Genomic DNA, 15,417 nt, shown 5'->3' on the forward strand with positions numbered 1-15,417 from the left:
ATAGGAGTAAGCAGTGGGATATATATATATAGCCTGTAAAACCTGGACTTGATAGTTGAACTATGTCCAGGTCTCACTGAGTTGTTGACAGTGAATAGAGATAAGGCAGGAAACTGTTATTGCAGGTTCACCATAGGACTATTGTTATGAAATATCGTTGACTAATAGTTAAATAAAGCCCTCTCCCGTGCTTCAGTGCCCGTCCCAATATTGACTTCTCGCTCATCCACAGTGGGAGGGAGACAATGTGCGCCACTATCTGCTGAAAGGTCGTCGATAGGCAGGTTGGGACGGACTCCTCCAGGGACCGTGAAGGCCACCTTCCCAACCCACGTCCATATGGACACCTCTGGGCAGGCAACTGATCCGGGAAAGATGCTATGTATCAGCTCATAGGAGGGATTCGTTCAAGCAGAGGGGTGAAAAGATGCTTAGTCATACATTTTTTTATTCTCACAATTAACCAGTCCAGGACCTACCTCACAGATTGATCTACGACGGGTAAAACATTCAGATAGATATCAGTCGATGGACCTAATTTCTTGTAGACTCTTCTCACTTGTTTAACATTCAGAAAGGGGAATTCAATAAGGCGAAACAAATACAAAACTATAAATAGTGTTTAGAGTAATATTGCCAAAAAATGGACTAACACGCCGTCTTTTATTGTCAGTCAAAAATGGGTGAAAATGGTTCAGCTCCGCAAGGCCAAATGTAAACGTTTTTGCAGCCTCTGATTTATTTCGCACGTATATCACATCACCAATTCAAAGCCTATTATAATTGCTAGATTTGGCTTCAAATGTATATATTTCATTCACTGTTGTTGTGCAATATTGGTGTTCAGATATTTCTCCTTTCCATGCTGTTCAAATTTTGCTAGCCCAAATTATCCATCCTCAACCAAGTGTTTCTCAAAGAAACATGTTATCTCAACTATCTCAACTGTAATCTCAGTCCACAAATACTCTCCAATTAAAATTAATATAATCTACGTTAGTCTATGCATTAAAGAAATCCACTACGTTTCACCTATTCTACGCTGTCATATACACCGGTTTAACAGTTCAATAAACCATTAACAGGAAAAAATAGGCAGCATTAGCCTATCTTAAAAATATGTGTCAAAATAATTTAAAAGACAGAAAGAGAGAGAATGAGAGCTCTTTACCTGCGAGTCCAACATTCCCCATCACCTCACAAGTATTAATGAGGACGAAAAACAAACAAACGTCCCAGGAAAAACAAGCACTTCCCATGGTAAAAGGCGGTGATTGAATGCAGTTTTTTGGTTATGTGTTTCTTTGATAAGAGAACCGTTTTGGTACTGGCAGAGGCAGTAGAAGAGGACAGCGAGACCAGCGGAGCCGCTCTCTGATTGGCTTGCACGCATTTGAAGAGCGGGTTGGAGGTGTAGAGAGAGAAGAGAGAGAGAGAGAGAGGAAAATTGGTTGCTTTGGTTAAATTGATTACTCAACGCCCGAGACCCCAACGAACCCAGAAAATCATCACACCTGATCAATAAATGTTCTCAGATATTTGTCACTAGCGCGGGGCCAAATTGTCAGCAGAGGTCTATATTGCCCATAATGGAACTGATGAATCATCATGATGTAGGCCTATAAATAAGATTATACATCTTCAAGTAACAATCGTGGTGAATAATAATGAGAGAAAAAAAGAGCTCAGATGTAGCTACGTTTTCATGTTTTTCAGATGAATTGTCCCGCAGGTGCTTATTTCAATAGGCTACAAACGTAGCCTAATGGGCAGTTTTGGGCACTTCTTAGTTAGTTGTGGTGGGTAGGCATATTCTTGTCATTCTTTGCAATGCAATGTAAATACTTTGAAATAAATTAAGTCATAAGAAGCATACATCTGAAGGGACCAACATTATCTGTAAATATAATGCACGCAAGTGCAACTCACGCACACGATTGGACTTTTCACAGTCAAAGCAGGAACTTTACACAGGGCTGAAGTTTGAGTGTAGGGATACTGTCCTCTGCTGGTCTCGAGACACATTACGTCGGTGCGCTGGTTTTGTCCCGCCCACCTGTCAGTGACAAAGGCACATGTTTGACCAATCAGAGCAGGCTTCGCAAAGTGTCATGGCGTCTCCCTTGAAGGGGGCTTGGACCTGGAAAATCTAGCCATTGTCAGTAGTGTCTTTCTTCTCTAAATAGGCCTGTTAAAAAACATTTACTTATCAAACGGGATATTTTTCAAGACAAAGACGTCACCATGGGGACTGTCCACGCCAGGGTAAATCTTAATTTCTTACAACCACGAGACGTGGGGATGAAATTCTGCATGACCTCCCCGTTCAGTGTCTATTGTATGGCGGTGTACTATGGACGAACGCATAGGCCGTGGACTGGGTATAGAAATGACATTAATGGCAAAGAGTTGTATGACATGAGGCAAATAGTTATTTTACCATATTTTATGTAATGTTATGCAATATGGATTGTGTCTGATCTGTCAGCATGCAAGCAAATTGACCACCTTGACAGAACGAAGTTAGCTAGGTAAGTATTTAAGCATGGTCATATCTTCACATGATTTTTCTACTTTCTCGACACTATTCAGAGTATGGACCCTCTCCCGATGCACGGGCGTGACATGGGCGTTCATCCCGACGACATGATTGAGGTGCAAGAGGCAGAACATGAGACTAAACAGGAGGTCCTAGAAAACAAAGACGTAAGCATCTCTTATCCAAGCTAACGTTACTCAAATTACAAGTTGTGTGTCATCTCATTAGCAAAGGGAGCTGAGGAAATCATTGATCACCTAGTTGGAATGGATGCTGAGAATCTGTCCCTTCATTGCAGGTTGTTGTCCAACATGTCAACATTGAGGGCTTGGGCCGAACGAAAGAGGATCTGCTGGGCTATGAAATCTCAGAGGTCTTCGATGCTAAAAACCTTATTGATGTAAGTATGAGCACTCTGGACTGCACATACTTAAACATGCACACATAACCTACATACACACTCTGAAATGTTCCCTTGTTTAAGGGGAAACATTTGTGCTAAAAGCTGTATGGTGGGTCTTTGACAGGTCATGAAGAAGTCTCATATTGCCAGACAGAAATTGCTGCGTCTGGGCATTTTCAAAGAGGTGGAGGTCGTCATTGATACATCAGATGGTACAGTGTGCGCCCATAAACGTGTGTGTGTGTGTGTGTGTGTGTGTGTGTGTGTGTGTGTGAAACAATATCTCAACCATGAGATGTTGCCAATATGAAAGGATAACCAGTAAATAGATATTTGCGTCACTGGAGAGGAGCCCTCTGTTAGTCTAGCTGTGGTCACGGTCTGTTTTGGTCTACCCCTCCCAGGTGCGGATGCGTTGCCCAATGGTCTGGACGTGACGTTCGAGGTGACAGAGATGAAGAGGCTGACAGGCAGCTACAACACCATGGTCGGCAACAACGAGGGCAGCATGGTGAGAGAATACACACACAGAAACACCACTCTCTTACCCACACACACACACTTACAGGAGCGCTATAACAAAGCATCACACAATATTGTTCATTGAAACCCCTGTCGCAATGACCCAGGGAAGACGTTCCTAAATGCAATCGTGTGATATAGAGGTGATTTCCAGAATGTTTGCAGACAGACATGTTAAGCAGCTTCTCTGCCTCATTTTCACTGCAAACACTTCCAAATAGGTGCATAGTGTGGTAATGTACGTTCAGACAGGTAGAACAGGTGTGAGACCCTGACCTGGGAGTAACATTGTCTCTGTCTTCTAGGTGTTGGGTGTGAAGCTTCCTAACGTGCTTGGCCGTGCTGAAAAGTTAACCTTCCAGTTCTCCTACGGGACCAAGGAGACTTCCTACGGCCTGTCCTTCTTCAAGCCCCAGCCAGGCAACTTCGAACGCAAGTACGAACAGTGAACACCGCTGTCCTTGCTCTCCGTGTCGATAGGAAATTGAAATAGCACTTGCAGGCCTCCCGAGTGGCGCAGCGGTCTAAGGCACTGCATCACAGTGTTGCGGTGTCACTACAGCCTGGGGTTCGATCCTGCAGCTGACCAGTCGTCAGTTGAACGGTGTTTCCTCCGACACATTGGTGCAGCTGGCTTCCGGGTTAAGCGAGCGGGTGTTTAAGAAGCGAGGCTTGGCGGGTCATGTTTCGGAGGACGCATGACTCGACCTTCGCCTCCCCCGAGCCCGTTGGGGAGTTGCAGCGATGAGACAAGATCGTAATCATGAAATTGGGGAGATAAAGGCGGTAAATATTACAACAACAAAAAAACAAAATAGCACTTGCGATGTAATGGCTGCCATTTTGTTTCAAGTTTGATTGTTTCCCTCAGTGGTCATATTGACAGTATGTTATGTTGCCATAGTGATGTATTTATAACCTTTATGTTGAACATAGTTCAGTAATGAGATGATCACTGTATGGATCACGGCCCTGACAGGTGTTGTCTTGTTGCAGCCTCACTCTAAACCTGTACAAAGTCACAGGCCAGTTTCCATGGAGCTCCCTCAAAGAGACAGACAGAGGAGTCTCCACTGAGCTCAATGTAAGAGGACTCCTACTGTGTGTGTTTGTGTGGGTCTGTGTGTGTCACATTTGTTTTCATTTTATCTGCCTTGAATTTCCACAGGGATAACTTTCTCTCTTACTCTCCTATAGTTTCCTTTGTGGAGGACCAACCACACTCTGAAGTGGGAGGGTGTGTGGAGGGAGCTGGGTTGTCTGGCACGCAGTGCCTCCTTCGCCGTGCGAGAAGAGAGCGGGCACACCCTCAAGTCTGCCCTCTCGGTACAAAGCCCTTTGTCTCTCAGTTCCCTTTATCTAATAATCTTAACCCTTAATGGTCTTCACTGTCAAAATAGCAAGAATCTGAGTCAATCCGCTGACAGTTGTTGTCTTGCAGCACACCATGTCCATTGACACCAGGAACTCTGCCATCTTCCCCAAGAAAGGTGCCTTACTGAGGATCAACCAGGTATGTTTGTGTATGTGACTTCCTCTGCATAATACACCACTGTAGATCTATATGAAGTGGCCATGCTGATGTGTGTTGTCTTGCCCTCTGTAGGAGCTGGCTGGCTATACAGGCGGAGATGCAAGCTTCCTGAAGGAGGACTTTGAGCTGCAGGTCAACAGACGGCTGGTCTGGGACTCGGTAAGGGATCACTACTCAGTCCCTAACCTGGGGGAAATACCCAGGACAAATAGGAAGTGAATTATGGGTACCTGAGTGTTCAACATGTCATATAACATGGCCCTGGTGGTCTCTTTCAGGTCCTCTCCGCCTCTCTCTGGGGTGGGTGTCTCCTCCCCATTGGAGGTAGACCGTCCTCCATCGCTGACAGGTAGGACCACTCCCAACAGATTCATGGCACATGGCTTCGATAGAAATCGCTAGGTAGCGCCATTGAGTTAAAACTCATTCTGTGAAGTATTTATCATCGAGTGTTTAGGGGATGTTGTGAGTGACATTTGGCCTGTCATTGACATATTTCTGTATTGTCCAGGTTCTATCTGGGCGGTCCCACCAGTGTGCGAGGATTTGGAATGTACAGCATCGGCCCACAGAGCGAGGGTGAGGTCACGTGCTCTCTGTTTATTTGAACAGGCATGTGTGGTGCACAGGTTTGTGTCAGTTGAGGCCCCTCTGAGGCCCTTCTGCTAGCTTGCTAGCTCCGGCCCGCTAGCTGTCTGAATCGCCGTGTCTCCAGCCAGCCTCACTACTCACTGGACCCTTATGATCACTCGGCTACGCATGCCTCTCCTTAATGTCAATATGCCTTGTTCATTGCTGTTCTGGTTAGTGATTATTGTCTTATTTCACTGTAGAGCCTCTAGCCCTGCTCAATATACCTTAGCCAACCCTTTAGTTCCACCTCCCACACATGCGATGACATCACCTGGTTTAAAGGATGTTTCTAGAGACAATCTCTCTCATCACTCAATGCCTAGGCCTACCTCCACTGTATTCACATCCTACCATACCTTTGTCTGTACATTATGCCTTGAATCTATTCTATCGCACCCAGAAACCTGCTCCTTTTACTCTCTGTTCCGACGTACTAGACGACCAGTTCTTATAGCCTTTAGCCATACCCTTATCCTACTCCTCCTCTGTTCCTCTGGTGATGTAGAGGTTAACAAAGGCCCTGCAGTGCCTAGCTCCACTCCTATTCCCCGGGTGCTCTCATTTCTTGACATCTGTAACCGTAAAAGCCTTGGTTTCATGCATGTTAACATTAGAAGCCTCCTCCCTAAGTTTGTTTTATTCACTGCTTTAGCACACTCTGCCATCCCGGATGTCCGAGCCGTGTCTGAATCCTGGCTTAGGAAGACCACCAAAAACCCAGAAATTTCCATCCCTAACTATAACATTTTCCGACAAAATAGAACTGCCAAAGGGGGCGGTGTTGCAATCTACTGCAGAGATAGCCTGCAGAGTTCTGTCTTACTATCCAGGTCTGTGCCCAAACAATTTGAGATTCTACTTTTAAAAATCCACCTTTCCAGAAACAAGGCAACACTGTTGCCGCTTGCTGTAGACCACCCTCTGCCCCCAGCTGTGCTCTGGACACTGTATGTGAACTGATTGCCCCCCATCTATCTTCTGAGCTCGTGCTGCTAGATGACCTAAGCTTGATGCCCTCAATCTCACACAAATGAGCAATGAAGCTACCAGGTACAACCCCAAAACTGTAAACATGGGCACCCTCATAGATATCATCCTAACCAACTTGCCATCCAAATACACCTCTGCTGTTTTCAACCAAGATCTCAGCGATCACTGCCTCATTGCCTGCATCCGTAATGGGTCTGCGGTCAAACGACCACCCCTCATCACTGTCAAACGCTCCCTATAACAATTCAGCGAGCAGGCCTTTCTAATCGACCTGGCCCGGGTATCCTGGAAGGATATTGACCTCATCCTGTCATTAGATGATGCCTGGTTATTCTTCAAAAGTACCTTACTCACCATCTTAAATAAGCATGCTCCATTCAAAAAATTTAGAACCAGGAACAGATATATCCCTTGGTTCTCTCCAGACCTGACTGCACTTGACCTGTGGTGTTCTGCATTAGCATCGAATGGCCCCCGTGATATGCAACTGTTCAGGGAATTTAGGAACCAATATGCACAGGCAGTTAGGAACGCTAAGGCTAGATTCTTCAAGCAGAAATTTGCATCCTGTGGCACAAACTCAAAGTTCTGGGACACTGTAAAGTTCATGGAGAATAAGAGCACCTCCTCCAAGCTGCACACTGCACTGAAGCTAGGAAACACTGTCACCATGATAAATCCACTATAATTGAGAATTTCAATAAGCATTTTTCTATGGCTGGCCATGCTTTCGACCTGGCTACCCCTACCCCGGTCAACAGCCTTGCACCCCCACAGCAACTCCCCCATTTCTCCTTCACCCATATCCAGATAGCTGATGTTCTGAAAGAGCTGCAAAATCTGGACCCCTACAAATCAGCCGGGCTAGACAATCTGGACCCTCTCTTTCTAAATTTGTCTGCCGAAATTGTTGCAACCCCTATTACTAGCCTGTTCAACCTCTCTTTCGTATCGTCTGAGATTCCCAAAGATTGGAAAGCAGACGCGTTCAGCCCCATCTTCAAAGGGGAAGACACTCTAGACCCAAACTGCTACAGACCTATATCTATCCTAGCCTGCCTTTCTAAGGTCTTCAAAAGCCAAGTTAATAAACAGATTACTGACCATTTCAAATCCCACCTTACCTTCTCCGCTATGCAATCTGGTTTCAGAGCTGGTCATGGGTGCACCTCAGCCACGCTCAAGGTCCTAAACGATATCATAACCGCCATCGATAAGAGACAATACTGTACAGCCATATTCATCGACCTGACCAAGGCTTTCGACTCTGTCAATCACCACATTCTTATTGGCAGACTCAACAGCCTTGGTTTCTCAAATGATTTCCTCATCTGACAGGGTTCAATTCTCGGGCCGACTCTCTTCTCTGTATACATCAATGATGTCGCTCTTGCTGCTTTTGATTCTCTGATCCACCTCTACGCAGATGACACCATTCTGTATACATCTGGCCCTTCTTTGGACACTTAACTAACCTTCAGATGAGCTTCAATGCCATACAACTCTCCTTCCGTGGCCTCCAACTGCTCTTAAATGCAAGTAAAACTAAATGCATGCTCTTCAACCGATCGCTGCCTGCACCTGCCCGCCCGTCCAGCATCACTACTCTGGGCGGTTCTGACTTAGAATATGTGGACAACTACAAATACCTAGGTGTCTGGTTAGACTGTAAACTCTCCTTCCAGACTCACATTAAGCATCTACAATCCAAAATTAAATCTAGAATCGGCTTCCAATTTCGCAACAAAGCATCCTTCACTTATGCTGCCAAACATACCCTCGTAAAACTGACCATCCTACCAATCCTCGACTTCGGCGATGTCATTTACAAAATAGCCTCCAACACGCTACTCAACAAATTGGATGCAGTCTATCACAGTGCCATCCGTTTTGTCACTAAAGCCCCATATACTACTCACCACTGCGACCTGTACGCTCTCGTTGGCTAGCCCTCTCTTCATACTCGTTGCCAAACCCACTGGCTCCAGGTCATTTACAAGTCCTCGCTAGGTAAAGTCCCGCCTTATCTCAGCTCACTGGTCACCATAGCAGCACCCACCCGTAGCATGCGCTCCAGCAGGTATATCTCACTGGTCACCCCCAAAGCCAATTCCTCGTTTGGCCGCCTTTCCTTCCAGTTCTCTGCTGCCAATGACTGGAACGAACTGCAAAAATCACTGAAGCTGGAGACTCATATCTCCCTCACTAGCTTTAAACACCAGCTGTCAGAGCAGCTCACAGATCACTGCACCTGTACATAGCCCATCCAACTACCTCATCCCCATACTGTATTTATTTATCTTGCTCCTTTGCACCCCAGTATCTCTACTTGCACATTCATTTTCTGCACATCTACCATTCCAGTGTTTAATTGCTATATTGTAATTACTTCGCCACCATGGCCTATTTATTGCCTTACCTCCCTTAACTTACCTCATTTGCATATACTGTATATAGACTTTTTCTACTGTATTATTGACTGTATGTTTGTTTATTCCATGTGTAACTCTGTTGTTGTATGTGTCGAACTGCTTTGCTTTATCTTGGCCAGGTCGCAGTTGTAAATGAGAACTTGTTCTCAACTAGCCTACCTGGTTAAATAAAGGTGAAATAAAAAAATAAAAGTTGGCCGGAGTCATGATGATGAAATGTAAGGGTTGACCTGTGTTACTGCAGGTGACTACCTGGGGGGAGAGGCGTACTGGGCAGGCGGGCTCCACCTGTACACTCCTCTGCCCTTCCGTCCGGGCCGGGGTGGCTTCGGAGACCTCTTCAGGACACACTTCTTCCTCAACGCTGGGAACCTGTGCAACCTCAACTACGGTGGGAACCCTGAACTCCATATTAGTCCATGTTCTGTTTTTCATTTTCCCCATTAACTAATGATGAGTTACAGTTGAAGTCGGAAGTTTACATACACTTTGGTTGGAGTCATTAAAACTCGTTTTTCAAGCACTCCACAAATTTCTTGTTGACAAACTATAGTTTTGGCAAGTTGGTTAGGACATCTACTTTGTGCATGACACAAGTCATTTTTCCAACAATTGTTTACAGACAAATTATTTCACTTTTAATTCACTGTATTACAATTCCAGTGGGTCAGATGTTTACATACACTAAGTTGACTGTCGCTTTAAACAGTTTGGAAAATTCCAGAAAATTATGTCATGGCTTTAGAAGCTTCTGATAGGCTAATTGACATAATTTGAGTCAATTGGAGGTGTACCTGTGGATGTATTTCAAGGCCTACCTTCAAACTCAGTGCCTCTTTGCTTGACACCATGGGAAAATCAAAAGAAAGACCTAAAAAAAAAAAATGTAGACCTCCACAAGTCTGGTTCATCCTTGGGAGTAATTTCCAAACGCCTGAAGGTACCACGTTCATCTGTACAAACTGTAGTACGCAAGTATAAGCACCATGGGACCACGCGGCCGTCATACCGCTCAGGAAGGAGACGCGCTCTGTCTCCTAGAGATGAACGTACTTTGGTGCGAAAAGTGCAAATGAATTCCAGAACAACAGCAAAGGACCTTGTGAAGATGTTGGAGGAAAGGGGTACAAAAGTATCTATATCCACAGTAAAACGAGTCCTATATCGACATAACCTGACAGGCCGCTCAGCAAGGAAGAAGCCACTGCTCCAAAATCGCCATTAAAAAAAGCCAGACTACGGTTTGTAACTGCACATGGGGACAAAGATCGTACTTTTTGGAGAAATGTCCTCTGGTCTGATGAAACAAAAATAGAACTGTTTGGCCATAATGACCATCGTTATGTTTGGTGGAAAAAGGGGGAGGCTTGCAAGCCAAAGAACACCATCCCAACCATGAAGCACGGGGGTGGCAGCATCATGTTGTGGGGGTGCTTTGCTGCAGGAGGGACTGGTGCACCTCACAAAATAGATGGCATCATCAGGTAGGAAAATTAGGTGGATATATTGAAGCAACATCTCAAGACATCAATCAGGAAGATAAAGCTTGGTCGCAAATGGGTCTTACAAATGGACAATGACCCCAAGCATACTTCCCAAGTTGTGGCAAAATTGCTTAAGGACATCGCAGTGCTAGCTGCGCCACCAGAGTCTCTGGGTTCGCGCCCAGGCTCTGTCGCAGCCGGCCGCGACCGGGAGGTCCGTGGGGCGACGCACAATTGGGCTAGCGTCGTCCGGGTTAGGGAGGGTTTGTCCGGTAGCGATATCCTTGTCTCATCGCGCTCCAGCGACTCCTGTGGCGGGCCGGGCGCAGTGCGCGCTAACCAAGGGGGCCAGGTGCACGGTGTTTCCTCCGACACATTGGTGCTGCTGGCTTCCGGGTTGGAGGCGCGCTGTGTTAAGAAGCAGTGCGGCTTGGTTGGGTTGTGCTTCGGAGGACGCGTGGCTTTCGACCTTCGTCTCTCCCGAGCCCGTACGGGAGTTGTAGCGATGAGACAAGATAGTAATTACTAGCGATTGGATACCACGAAAATTGGGGAGAAAAGGGGATAAAAATGTTTTTTTTTAAATTGCTTAAGGACAACAAAGTCAAGGTATTGGGGTGGCCATCACAAAGCCCTGGCCTCAATTCTATAGAAAATGTGTGGGCAGAACTGAAAAAGTGTGTGTGAGCAAGGAGGCCTGCAAACCTGACTCAGTTACACCAGCTCTGTCAGGAGGAATGGGCCAAAATTCACCCAACTTATTGTGGGAAGCTTGTGGAAGGCTACCCAAAACGTTTGACCCAAGTTAAAAATTTAAAGGCAATGCTACCAAATACTAATTGAGTGTATGTAAACCTTTGACAAACTGGGAATCCGATGAAAGAAATAAAAGCTGAAATAAATCAGTCTCTCTACTATTATTCTGACATTTCACATTCTTAAAATAAAGTGGTGATCCTAACTGACCTAAGACAGGGAATTTTTACTATTATTAAATGTCAGGAATTGTAAAAAACGGAGTTTAAATGTATTTGGCTAAGGTGTATGTGAACTTCCGACTTCAACTGTACTTACAGTACATACTGCAAATAAATGTTAAATTGTCTGTTTGTGCATCTGTGTGCATTCTGCCTCTTTTGTGCCTCTTCTTACGTGTAAGTGTTTCCTGTCCCCAGGAGAGGGTCCAAGAGCACACCTACAGAAGCTGGCGGAGTGTATCCGCTGGTCGTATGGAGCAGGCATCGTGTTGCGTCTCGGGAACATCGCCAGGCTGGAGCTCAACTACTGCATTCCCATGGGGGTTCAGAGTGGAGACAGGTACAACACAGACACATTTGGAGGAGCAGGTCAGACTCTGCTCCTGTAGGCCAGGTCGCAGTTGTAAATGAGAACTTGTTCTCAACTGGCCTACCTGGTTAAATAAAGGTGAATTTTTTTGTTTTTTAAATAGCGCTCTAGAAAAGCGCGTGAGAGAAGACTCTCATACACTCACAGAGATGCAGTGGTGTTAAGTACTTAAGTAAAAATACTTGAAAGTACTACTTAAGTTGTTTTTTGAGGTATCTGTACTTTACTATTTAGACTTTTACTTCACTTCATTCCTTTTTACTCCATAGATTTTCCCTGATGCCCACAAGTACTTGTTACATTTTGAATGCTTAGCAGGACAGGAAAATGGTCCAATTCACACACTCAAGAACATCGCTGATCATCCCTATTGCCAAATGCTTAATTTGTAAATGATGTTGGAGTTTGCACCTAGCTATCTGTAAATTTAAAAAACACATTGTGCCATCTGGTTTGCTTAATATAAGGAATTTAAATGATTTATACATTTACATTTACTTTGATACTTAAGTATATTTAAAACCAAATACTTTTAGACTTTTACTAAAGTTGTATTTTATTGGGTGACTTTTGCTTTTACTTGAGTAATTTTCTATTAAGGTATCTTTACTTTTACTCAAGTATGACAATTGGGTACTTTTTCCACCACTGCAGAGATGATAGAACAAGAGATGAGAGAGGAGAGGTGTTATTGCTACAATGCTATACAGCTCATATATGCTGTAAATAAACACACACAAGCCATAACACCTAGGTATACACATACACCAGGTGCAGCACATAGGTCCCAAAACGTATTTATTTGGCTCATCTTCCCTCTTTTTCCGACCCTGCCTCAGGATATGCGACGGCGTCCAGTTTGGAGCAGGAATCCGTTTCCTGTGATGTCATCACCCTGCCGCCCGGGTCCAGCAACAGAGAGCATGATGAGAAAGGGAGAAGAGCATTGTCACTTGTTATCCGTTGAGTATAACGCTAGCTGTGGGAGCCTACCAGAATGCACAGTCCTGGAGGAGTGCCCCACCCCCTTTTTTATATTAACCAATGATATCACCCACTATGTTTGCTGTGTTACTTTTCCACCAACCAATTACGTTTCTGGCCAAAGAGATTTGGGCGTATATCTCCCCTGCCTTCCAGGACTACTGCCTGCCCTATCCATAGGGAAGTGACTATTGGTTTTGGTTCTAGATTTATTTTACCCTATTAGAACTCTTGCCAACTGATTTGTCAATAGAATCCTGTACATGCCAATATGTTGATGCAATGGAAGGGATCAAATTTAATGGGAGAGCATATAACCAGCACTTTGTTTTGATGACAGAACTCACTTAGCCCATGGAAGGGAATTGACAACTCATGTCAAAACGGTCAGTTCTGCTATTTGACATGTAATATTGAGAGTTGACTCTCCACAGCAGCCCCTGTGAATCTGAGTTGGGAACCCCAAGTGTGACCCACCACCAGTGCTCTTACTGTTAGTCCTCTTTTTAATGTTGTCTAAGTTAAGTTACTCAATAAATCACATTTGTTCCCCTTAATCTTTTTTTGTGGTTTCTCATACACAGACACACATTTGCAATACTTTATTCAGATCCAAAGTTGATCTAAAACACCCTCAGACCTGCATTAATGACAGCAGTTACAACACACACAGGTGTGTCACGTACAGGTCTCACTGTAGCCAGTTTTATCAGCCTGCAGTTATTAATAGTCACACTATTGGTATATAAGTCAACTGATATATTCAATGGCTTGGGAGTGCACCAACTGTCTACACTTAACTGCAGCATGCAGATGTCCAATTGCAACTAGTGAACTTCACTGCATCGTCAACATTTGACTTACATCGTAATTATAACATACGAAGTATAATCTCATGGTAATCCATCTAGTTTGTACCGACAATAACTAACCAATTCTAAATTTAGTAAATAGTAGGGGAGACTGACTCACTGATCTGTGCCTACAATGTAGCCTTGTGTCAAAGTTGAAAATGTCATGATGGAATTGGCGCATGCGTTGTTTAATTTGTCCTTCCAAACACTGTTCTTTTGTGATGGCTTCATTTTTGTAATAATTTTTTTTCCCACTGATACATTGCTCTTTATCATGTTGAGCATGGGTGCTACGCAGGAGCGCCTTGTATTTCCCTCATGACATTTTAAACTTTGACATGAGGATACATTGTAGGCAAACAAGACATGTCAGATTGGGGTACTAACATTATTTCCAAAATGGTAATGGGCAGTAGTACACTGTTGTCATGACTATGACATGGATACAAACCAGTAATACAGTAAGTATCCCTTTGGAAATCAGCAGGCTTATAGGGGTCACTAGGGGTCAAAGGCAAAAACACTGCCCAGATGACCACAGTGATATCAGTAGACATTTTGTGTGTGTGGGGGGGGTGTTCATCCTTGCTTGCGCATCTCTTCATACTGGGAAGTAACCCTGTTGACCTTGGCATGGGGGAACCTGTGCCAGGCAGTTCAGTGTGGATGGGGGTAGAATGTTTGATCAGAGCTCATTCACTATGGGAGTCACAGCAGCAGGTGTGCTCTCAATGATATAGCTAGGCAACACAGAGAGTAGGTACTGGTGTGTTCTACCAGTCGAACATTGAACCAACTGAGTCTGCCTACAATGGAATATATAATATACTGTATGTTGAAATGGAGACTTATGATTGATTCTGCTTTACAAACTTGAATCTGAATTACAGAACAAATCACCTTGATACGGATACGATTGTCCTCACTCATAAACAATACAAATGCATAATTCCTCATGTTACACAATCTCCACTCAGGAGAGGGCATAACTGTTGAGTGTTTAAAGCACCTTGTTGTGAATGTTTGGGGTTCATTCCACTACTATCCAGAGAGCTGCCCTGCTCTAGTTTTCCATCCGGGTGTTCAGCAGAGGTCAAAGTGTGTTTACACATCGATGGTTTTCCTGAGATGGAAAAGCTGTCCAGACTTTGGGCCTGTAGTGAATGGATGAAATTAAATGAATGACTAAACAATCACAAAGTTACTTATGGTCTGCGATGATACTGATGTGTGTGTGTGTGTGGTTTTATTATTTTATTATGATCAACATTGAAATAAACTAATACAGATCATTTTGTATAAAATGCACCAATCTAAAATAGTACATAATGGCTGCTATTTATATTTGATCACAATGGAATTACAATGTAATAGTAGCCTACTCGTCATAACCCATTCAAAAGGGGCGCTAGATGAAGGTTACGCGTTTTATTTTTATTTTTAACATGAATGTCGATCAATGTTGCGTCTTCGTGTCTGGCCGGTTTCGTGGTCTTTTGATAAAATTACATAGATATTCCACTGGTAGCACGCACAATTCATCGCGAAAAGCAATTCTTACTATAACGCCAGTAAGACTGTCAAATGTAAAATACATACGTGCCTCATTGAAGTAGTAGGATTCGTGAGCGCGCACGTAGACAGTACCCCGCGCACACGCCGGTTGTCGGGTATAAGCTGGCTGTGGCTAGCTCG

General features: G+C 44.3%; 2 protein-coding genes and 1 long non-coding RNA gene across 9 annotated transcripts in view; 1 reads left to right on the top strand and 2 right to left on the bottom strand.

Annotated features, from left to right (window-relative positions):
* scube1 (signal peptide, CUB domain, EGF-like 1) overlaps positions 1–1,334 on the bottom strand; it is a 120,048-nt gene extending 118,714 nt beyond the window's left edge. For 5 of the 7 annotated variants that reach the window (XM_071332821.1, XM_071332819.1, XM_071332818.1 and 2 more), the window contains exon 1: positions 1,172–1,334. In XM_071332821.1, the coding sequence (XP_071188922.1) occupies positions 1,172–1,259 (88 nt within the window). In that variant the 5' untranslated portion in view covers positions 1,260–1,334. The remainder of the gene's footprint in view (positions 1–1,171) is intronic. The other 2 variants (XM_071332822.1, XM_071332817.1) reach the window with 1 other exon arrangement.
* Positions 1,335–2,089: 755 nt separating this feature from the next.
* samm50l (sorting and assembly machinery component 50 homolog, like) lies at positions 2,090–13,425 on the top strand. Its single transcript, XM_071332825.1, has 15 exons — positions 2,090–2,265; positions 2,593–2,706; positions 2,838–2,939; positions 3,067–3,154; positions 3,347–3,453; positions 3,770–3,900; positions 4,461–4,548; positions 4,662–4,790; positions 4,906–4,977; positions 5,071–5,157; positions 5,277–5,347; positions 5,510–5,577; positions 9,298–9,444; positions 11,713–11,854; positions 12,724–13,425. The coding sequence occupies exons 1-15, from the start codon at positions 2,245–2,247 to the stop codon at positions 12,767–12,769; spliced, it is 1,413 nt and encodes a 470-aa protein (XP_071188926.1). The 5' UTR covers positions 2,090–2,244; the 3' UTR covers positions 12,770–13,425.
* LOC139534092 (uncharacterized) lies at positions 12,557–15,385 on the bottom strand. Its single transcript, XR_011666904.1, has 2 exons — positions 15,322–15,385; positions 12,557–14,876 (listed from the first exon to the last, which is right to left on the bottom strand). It is a non-coding gene; the product is annotated as an uncharacterized lncRNA (long non-coding RNA).
* Positions 15,386–15,417: the final 32 nt, after the last annotated feature.

Source organism: Salvelinus alpinus, chromosome 11, assembly GCF_045679555.1.
Source record: "Salvelinus alpinus chromosome 11, SLU_Salpinus.1, whole genome shotgun sequence".
In the NCBI taxonomy this organism is placed as follows: domain Eukaryota; kingdom Metazoa; phylum Chordata; class Actinopteri; order Salmoniformes; family Salmonidae; genus Salvelinus; species Salvelinus alpinus.